The sequence below is a fragment of the Passer montanus genome, unplaced genomic scaffold, assembly GCF_014805655.1.
Source record: "Passer montanus isolate IOZ18808 unplaced genomic scaffold, ASM1480565v1 scaffold94, whole genome shotgun sequence".
NCBI classification, from domain to species: domain Eukaryota; kingdom Metazoa; phylum Chordata; class Aves; order Passeriformes; family Passeridae; genus Passer; species Passer montanus.
The window spans coordinates 875,229-884,624 of NW_024374812.1; the positions used below are offsets into that span (position 1 = coordinate 875,229).

The following is a 9,396-nucleotide window of genomic DNA, read 5'->3' on the forward strand; positions in this document are numbered from 1 at the left end:
AGACCCCGAGCAAAGCCCCCACCCGGGACAGCGGCGGGAGAGCCCGCTCCCCATCCCCGCCCACCGCCGGCGTGCGGGACTGGTGCTCCCGCAATAAACAATTCTGGTGCAGTGGGAATAAAGTTTGTCCGGGGAAGCGGCTGGAGGCAGCGCGGCTGACACAATAGTGTCACGTCGCCCAAAATATCTCCTGAGTATCTGTTTTTTCTGCTGTATATCATGAATAAGGGGAGACTAGCACAGGAAAATGAGCATTGTGAGAGGCTGAGTCGCCAAGTGTCCTCTCCCCGACCGAATTACGTGGTTTATATCGGGAGTGAAAGGATGTGTTTAAGCTTGTATGGAAAATGTGTTCCTACGTTAGGCCTTTAGACCAGTGTTGTTTCTCTTCAGAGTAAATGACGGTAATAACAAACTTCCCGGGACATTCAAATTTCACAAATTCTGTAGAGACGTGTACTTAACACGAGTTCCAAACCTCTCCTCTAACTTTGATGTTCGATATTTACACTGACAGATGGTTATCAAATGAAGTGACACTCAAAAGCTAGTTCCACACCGGTCTGTAGCGCCACTGAAACCACGTTTCCCAAAAAACTCCTTTTTTTTCCCCCCCTCTCATGAGATCAAACTACCGACTTAACAGCCCGGCGACAGGGAACACGTTTCTCAAACTATCAGGGATCATCCCGATTAAACGCGGAATGTTACACCGACTCAGGAAAACTCTGAATTCAGAGGGAGTACCCGAGAGCTACCGAGGAGCAGATCGTTTGTAAAGTGCAAATGGACTGTGAAATGCGAAGTGCTCTAAGCGAGTTTGAAATTACTTCTGACAAACGGCAAATTACCACTTTTTCGGCAGTAAATCCAAACTACGCCAAACAGTGGGGGTGGGAAAGGCAGGGAGAGATGGAAAGGGATGTGTGTTTACAGAAACTGATAGACGCAAGTATTTGTAACCTCTTACCTCTTCTTATCACACCTCCTTGCCCGTTGAGTACAAGTCCACACTGGGCCTCCACTGAGCTCTTAAGTAATGAGGGGAAAACAAGGAAAGAAAGGAAAGAAAGAAATCAGACACAGAAACCCGCAGAGAGATCACACAGCTTTTGCTTTGTTACATGATTCGCCCAGGAACAATAGTTAAGGTGAACTGGAAAAACACAGTTACTCTCAGAGAACCCAAGTGAAATCCCCCCTCCATCCTGCCATCTGCCCCTACCCCACCAAACGCAGAATAATTTTTCCTTTCATTGCCATTTAAACAAGAATTTTTCCCGAACTGGCAACTTAGACGGGCAGTTACATAGCAGGATAGACAGACAAACAAGTACTTTTGAGAGAAGTGCATTCCCGCTCCACAGTTGCACGCACAAAGCTAAAAATGTACTTTTCTGGTTTTGTATGATTAGCGGTATATTTATATTGGGGCACACAGCTAAATTCACAGATGCGTTTTGGGACACGCATACACCGACTTAGAAAGTGTGCACAGAAGTAGACAAAGAGCACAAACAACAGATGACCTATTGGGCTTTGCCGGCTCCACAGAGTCGTGAGGGTGCTGTAACAATGCGTGTGTCCGCACATAGGTGGGGATGAATATGCATCTGTGTGCGCACACACACAGGCACCCATGTGTGAGCGAGGGGTGAAGAACCATCAAAAAAACCTGCCTAGGGCTTCTGGTGCGCGTCCGAAGAGATCTCACTTCTTTATTCTCCTGTTACAAGGCTGATTATTTGGGGATCTTCGCCCTCCTTAATAAATATTTTTATTGGAGTGATAAAAGACTTGAAAGGGTTGGGTTTTCTTTGGGTTTTTCCTTATGTTGGGGTTAAAAAAACACAACAAACCAAACCTAAATCTTTGCCCAGTGGAAATGTGTTAAAGACGCATTTTCCTCTACAAACAAACGAGGTATTGGACATGAAAGAGGCCTTTAAGGGTGTTAACCTATTCAACAGCCCGTGAAGAGTTAAGTAAATGCGGAGAGAGTCGGTGCATAATAAAAACCCCACTTTACAAAACAATCTTTACAGTCCTGGCTCTCTCCCCCACTTTCACCATATTGGCCCTGGCCCTGTAAGACCTTCCTTTTCAAGGCCCTTTTTTATTTTAAGTGTTCTGCCTTAAAGTGATTATGAAATCAATATGAAAAAAACTTGGCGACTGAGCATAAATTAAAGCGGTGATGGGAAAAGGTGTGACAGTTTTCTTTGTTGCCCATGGAAAATCTTTTTAGGGCACTGAAAGATGCCACTCCAGCTCCAAGACTGTTTGCATCTGTTAGGCTGACTTAAACCGCCCTCGAAACTATTGGACATTCACTTAAAATTCTGTGCAGGGAAAAGTATATTTACATTTGTTGCATTTGAAATGAGGCATATGCTGATGAACGTTTTAAAAAGAAAGACTAAGGAGAAAGGGGTAGACTAGTTAGACCATAATTTTGGTTTAAAAGTATTTCTGTGCTATCCTGTTTCTGCTCGCCACCAAAACGCTTCCCTCTACACCCGCAGTGATATTCGCGAGAGTCCAAATTTGTTCTGAATCACCCAAGTCCTAACGACAAATACTAATATTTTCAACTTTTCACCACACAGGCTTTTGATACCTCTGTACACTCCCTCTTGTGTTCGGAAAAAGAGGGAGGAGGAAAAAATAATGAAGAGATTAAGTACAAATACCTAAGTATTTTGTTTGATAATAACTTGTGATCGAAAAATTAATATTTTCCAAAGGAAAGCTGTTGATTTTCTTCTTCGTTACATAAATAAAGAGAGGCTGTGCCTCTAGCAGCTTAACCAACCTTTTTTTTTTTTCCTTTTAGAAGGGAAACATGTTGTTTGGTCGGATGACATTGCATAAATGACCAGTTGAATGGCACTAAGTCGAAAATTGGATAAACTATGGTGCTTTTTTGCCCGGGACTTAGGCATTGTCTGCTGTCTTGCAAACGTTCCTAATCCCCTCTTTTGAAAAATACAAGGCTTTGTGCCTGCCAAAGAAAAAAAATTTGTACAGATACAAAAAAATCAGCAGCAGACGTGGTTATAAAAAGGAGTAAATAGGTTTTAGTTGGGGTTGAGCAGTGAATGGCAGATTTTTTTTTTTTTGAGGGGTGTAACATAAGGAGATCCTTGTGAAAAATGTAAACAAAAAAAATGGCCAGAGAGGACAAAATTATATGGTGAATTTTAGTAGAGAAAACTAGGTTTAAATAGCCAGATTTTACTCATCTGAGGTATAAAAGATAACATTATTTGTTGGTGGGTTTATTTTCCTCCTAGAAAAAAAGAGGGGCAAAAATATTTATTTTTCCTGATATAGGTAGATTATTTGGATTATTTTCCGTGCTTTGATTTTAAGGAAAGAAAATAAACCTTCATTTTACAAATTTCGGATTGATTTTTTTTCCCCCCAAGCCCTTGACCGCTACATCTTTTTGGAAAGTCCACCACGGCCAGCTTTGTATGCCAGGGAGCGAAGTGTGGGGGAAAAGTAAGTACAGTAAATACGGTCCCGTTTGTCTCTCCCTGCCGATGGGGAAGCCCTCAGTTCCTCAGCTTGTCGGGGGAAGGAAGGTTTGCTTTTTGATTTGGGGCACATTTCGGAATGGAGGTTAGATACAGGATGACGTTCTTTGCAATTTTGGAAACCAATTTCATTTAAGCAACCGGCTCAGTTTGGCGGAGGTGAATTTTTAGCGCGCGGGAATGGATTTCTGAGCCGAAAAAGCTGAGCTTTTGATACACAGAAATAACATTTTTTAGATGGGTGCAGGTGCCAGTTAGTGTGGAGTGGATGAATGATTAGATAGATAGACAGATGAATTTAGCTTTACCTACTTTATCTCTCACCCTATTAACACCTAGATCGGATATAGCGAGGCATTTTTATCATTCTGACTTTTTTTTCTGAGGAACATTTGCTCCCGTTTATCTCTTTCCTCCCTCATATCTCGGAAGGTTTGCCTTTGTAGGTCTGTCGGAAAGCAGATTTATTTCCTGCCCTGCCTTTTTTCTCTTTTCCTCCTCCTTGCCTTCCTTAAATCACTTGCCTGATGTGTCGCTGCAAAGTGCTCCTTGCCCCGAAAGAGAGGAAAAGTTTAGGAAAAGCAAGAAGATGGGTTTGTTCTTGTTTGATTTGGGTTCTGTGTGACTGGGTAAGGGCTGGCACACGCACATTCACCCACAGATCTCCGGGGGACCCCCACGGTCTCAGCCAGCACAGAGACACAACCCACGCGGCAAAGGCAGGCGCGAGGTTGGTTTTGTTCGATTTGTTTGTTTGGCCAAAGAAGACCGCTAGTTTTGTTGATTTTTTTTTTTTCTTTCCCCTTCTACATTTTTTTCTTGCTGCTACTAATCTGGAAGGGCCGGGCGCTGGATCGGGTTTGGGATGAACCTTCCCTCCTTTGTATGAGCGATTCCGAGCAGAGGAAAATGGGGGTGGGGGTGGTGGGGGGGTCCAGGACAGGGGGAGGGGAGGGGTAGGTGCCTCGAAAGGAGATCGCATGCTATTTACCTGCAAATCGTCTGCTCCCGAGGCTGCAAGCCCGAGGCTTGGTCCTGGCAGGAGTCTTTGATCTGGATGCATCCCATATTGGGATCCATGGCTCATAAGAGACAGGTCGTGGCGGCGGTAAGCATCTAAGCACCCCAGCTCTCTCCTCTGCTCGTCCAAGCAGGAGGACTTGAGTGCCCGCGCATTGTGCAGGTTGATAAAATCAGTGGGTTCTCCATGGTGGATCTGCTGGTAATATTGCTGGGAGTGGTGGAGAGAGTTCAAGGAGTAAGCGTCGGGGTTGACTGCCGGGTGGCTGTGTTGGAACTCGTAGTGGAAGGACTGGTGGTGCAGTGGGGTGTACTGGTGGTTAGTGGAGAAGTACGGGGAGGCGAACTCGGTGCCCGTGGTAGAGTAAGTGAGAGGAGATGAGGAGGAATAGGCGACGGTCGAGTTGGCCACAGACTCCAGGCATCCAAGCTGCATCAAACGGTAACTGTTTGATCCGTCATGACGTATCTGAAAGGAAGAAGTGAAAAGAAGACCCCAAAACTGGAGGTTTGTCATTGAAAACCCCGGGTACGGTTCTTCCAAGCACTCTGTCCTGCATAGCTTCTCCCCCTGCAGAAGCGTCTAAGCCTGCGAGCGGCAACCCCAGCAACAAAAGATCCTTTCCTACCTTGGGCTGGTGCCATAAAGGTCTGTTCAAAAAATCATAAACAGCCCAGCCTGCCCTTAATACTGTCAAACAAAAGGAATCCACACACTGAAATAAAAACTATCTATCTATCTATCTATCTATCTATCTATCTATCTATCCATCTATTCATTCATCTATCCATCCATCTATCCATCCACCTCCTGATCACAGCTGTAATATCTGGGGCTGACACAAAAAAAAAGTCATCAAACAGAGGAAACTACCGAGAATACACACAAGTCCCGTCCCTATGTTGCAGCGTTACACATTGAGAAAGCTTTGCCGCCTGCTTGCCTTCCTTTCTTCCTTCCTTCTTTCCCTTCCCTTCTTTTTTTTTTTTTTTGAACCCCTATTTTTCTTTCTTTTTAAAATAACGAATCAGATCCAAAATTCCCCCCCTCTTTTCCCTGCGTTTCGAAAGAAAGGAGAGGTCCTGCTTTTTTAGCGAGAACTCCCCATTCCTGGCGAGCTGGTGGTGATTTCTCTCCACTTCATTATATTATTAGGGGTATTATTCTGATTTTCGTTCTGGCAACGGTTTTAACGTGGTAATGAGTTGCCCTTGCTGGCGACAGATGTCATAACGAATTTTCTCTCTATACTTCTTTAAGTTATCTCTGAAGCCGGATTATAATTAAACGTAACGGTCCAATATGGATTTTAAAAAAATGGAAACAACCACACAGGCACATACACACACACACAGATGCACACACACATCCACACACACGCGCGCACACACACACGCTCACACACACTCACACACACAAAATACCTCTGCATCGTGGACGAGACCTGGAAAGGTAGTTGACATTTTTTGGTTCTCCGAAAAAAAAAAAAAAAAAAAAAGAAGAGGAAAAAACCCCCAACTCTGGATAAAACTCCCCTCTCCAAATTTAAAAAAAAAAAAAAAAAAAAAAAGAAAAAAATAAAAAAAAACAAATTTTATTTCTTCCCCCATTTTTTTGCACATACACACACACACAGATGCACACACACATCCACACACACGCGCGCACACACACACGCTCACACACACTCACACACACAAAATACCTCTGCATCGTGGACGAGACCTGGAAAGGTAGTTGACATTTTTTGGTTCTCCGAAAAAAAAAAAAAAAAAAAAAAAAAAAGGAAAAAATTGAAAAATCCAAAGTTCATGTATTTCCCCAATTTTTTTTAGAAAAAAATCTCTACAGACAGAGAGAATTTGCAATGTATCTGCATAGATCAGATCTCTCGCTTTTCCATGCACCTCCTTAAAAACCTGTAGGAACAAAATTTTCCCTCTGCACAAAAGCTGCTCCCTGGATCAGATTTTGTACTTGCTGGGTATTTCTTTGGCTGATGTCGTAGGTCCCTTGGTAATATAGAAGTTTTGAAAATTAAGCATCAGCACTGAGAACTGGGAGGACAATAGATAGAGGAGCTTCATCCCAGGAGACAAGGAATAAATATTGTATCTTCGCCTAATAAGGAACTGTAGGTTCTTTCAACATTTTTATACAATTTTTCCTCCACTCTTTAGAATGCTTTTTCTTACCCAGGCTAATATGGGAACTAATCTGATCGAAGGGGGTATTTTGTGTACATTTTATTGGGAAGACATAAAGCTAATATATACAAATATATATTATTAAACCATCCTTTTCAATAGGTAAGTGCTCCTTCCTGTTGATTATACTGCTTCTAAATACTGACCAGAATCTAAGATTGCACATTTGTATGTGTGTCTGTTTAAGTGTATTTTTTTTTTCCTAAATGAAAACTATGTGGTTTGTTTTGGTTGGGGTTTGTATTTTTTTTTTTTTACCCTTTCATTTACATCGAATTTAAGTCCACCCCACACTCCAACCTGCTTTTAAAGCTGCCTAATATGTTATCTTACAGGCTTCTTTAAATAGCATTTTCAAACATAAAACTAGGGTGAGACCACAAAGTATCGCTGCAGTGACATATGATATTATGGAATTATACATAAAATACATATAGATCTACGGAATTACATCTGTAACAGGCGAAAGAAAAGCAGGGAAGGGGACGTAAGAGCTAAAGACCACTGATGTCTGGTTCGACATTTCCAAGTGCCGATATATTTTGGAGAAGGGAACGCACGGAGGCTGCGTAGCCCTGGGTGGCAAAGCCGAAGGGGTACGTGATTTATTTATTTAGTGACACCGGTCCGAGGAGCTGCCACTCGGGGAATGAGTCCTGTCTGCCTGCTCGGCGCCCCCCTGCTCCTCTGCCCCCAGGTAGCGGCTCCCCAGCCCCGCAGTGACTGCGGGCTCCGCCCGGGGAGCGCCGGGGGGGCCGCCCGCTGCCGGGCGAGCTCGGGGTGGCGGGGGGGGACTCACACACCCTCCGCGAAGATGCCAGCCCAAATGGCATTTCCCGACGGGGAGGCTCTGCTGATGGCTAGCTTCCACCCGAGATAAGCCTGGAGATAGGAGAGGGTGTAACTTGCTTTTAATTGCCATTTAATTTGGGTCGCGTTTAAGCGTTTAAGCTGCGAAGGTGTCTTAATAATAAGCCGGAGGCAAAGAGGCATGTGGCTCCCTGCCTTGCTCTTTCCTCTTTATTTATTTATTTTTTTTTTAAGGTCCAGGTTTTGGGAGGGTTTATTGGTATCTGTTCATGCAGGCTAACAGGAGCTGTCACTCAGCCCTCTTTTCTTCCTACAAATGGACAAAGGCACACGACTGGAATGGAAATGCATTGTCTGAGATGGGAAAGTGCGGGTATCCCGGCGGGCGGGGGGGCAGCGGGAACACATCACACCTCTCCAGAGCGCTGCTGGGGAGCGGGGCTCCACCCGAGCCCCCCGCCCCGCCCGGCCTAGCGGGGAAGGAAGGAGGGAAGGAGGGAAAGGAAGGAGGGAAGGAAGGAAGGAAGGAAGGAAGGAAGGAAGGAAGGAAGGAAGGAAGGAAGGAAGGAAGGAAGGAAGGAATTGTTTTTTTCTTCTCATTTGGATTTCCTACAGTTCTAATTCTGCTAATGGAACACAAATATTCCTCCCCAATATATAACTGGAAAAAAAAATCCAGAATTTTCTCCAAGTTCAGATTTTGTTTAATCTTCTCAAGATTTTGATACTTGAGAGAATTGAAAAATGCCACAGGACAAACCCCACCCTAATGATGCGAACAAACTTTGCCCTTTCCAACACCTCTTTGGAGTGTGGAGAGCGCAGTGGATTTAGCCACACCAGCCTTGAACAGGAAGGATTAGACCTGACAAAAAAAGTCAACACACCGTGAGCACACCTTCCTAAAGGAGGGAGAGGCAGGAGAGGTGTTCCTTCCCTTCGAGAAGGAAGACAAAATCCCTCCCAAACATCCATGGCGGAGCGCTCCGCATCTCTGCTGACTTTGACTATTTGCGCTGTGCCACTTTAGCACCGTCTGTGTGGCTTGGTTTTGTTTTGAGGAGGGATGAGAAAAGGTTTTCCTCGACGTGGCCGAGCAAGCCCGGCTCAGGGCATGAACGGGGCACAGACGGCGAGGGGACAGGGCCAGGGCGAGCGGGGCAGCGGCAGCGCGGAGCGCACCGAGCCCCGCCGCGCTCCCCAGCGAGTCACCCCGCAAGGCACTTGCTCCTTTACGCACTCATTTATCTCATTTATCTCATTTCCAGGAAACCACGGGTGTGAGAGAGCGATGTGGGGACACATTCCCTCCTGTTCCGTGCCGTGGGTGCCGCGGTGCGGGGATGCCCCGCTCCGAGCGCCGCGGGCAGGACGCGCCCGGCGCAAGGGCCGGCGCCTTCCCAGCTCGCTGCCCGAGCTGCCAGGAGATCACCCCGCTGCAGGAGAGCAGTTTTGCCAGAGATCTTCCCCCGTCCCGACCCCTTCCCCCTCCATCCTCCCTCCCCACGCGCACGCAGCCCAGACGAGCCCACAGCCACGCTCCCAGCCAGCCCGGAGCCCAACTTCGTTTCAAACAACAACAAAGCCACCAAAATGGTTTTGTTTGGAGGAAAGTTTATAAGAAACCCGGCTTGCCAGATGCACGTTACTGGTCAGTTCCATCTGTTAGCTTCGTTTACAGACCCTAGAAAAAAAATCATATAGACCGTTTGCGCTTTTAACTCCCCCCCCAATCCAATTAATAACGCGAGTCAAACTGCAAAGCACTTATTAATTGCTCCCAAAGAAAAATCTTTCAGGAAAGTTAATTGGGAGC

General features: G+C 45.5%; 1 protein-coding gene across 2 annotated transcripts in view; it reads right to left on the reverse strand.

Annotated features, from left to right (window-relative positions):
• TFAP2D (transcription factor AP-2 delta) overlaps positions 1-5,475 on the reverse strand; it is a 45,121-nt gene extending 39,646 nt beyond the window's left edge. The window contains exons 1-3 of one of the 2 annotated variants that reach the window (XM_039696023.1): positions 5,437-5,475; positions 4,534-5,031; positions 971-1,031 (exon numbers count right to left, since the gene is read on the reverse strand). In XM_039696023.1, the coding sequence (XP_039551957.1) occupies positions 971-1,031; positions 4,534-4,998 (526 nt within the window). In that variant the 5' untranslated portion in view covers positions 4,999-5,031; positions 5,437-5,475. Of the gene's footprint in view, positions 1-970; positions 1,032-4,533; positions 5,183-5,436 lie in introns of those variants that run through there. The other variant, XM_039696022.1, reaches the window with a different exon arrangement.
• Positions 5,476-9,396: the final 3,921 nt, after the last annotated feature.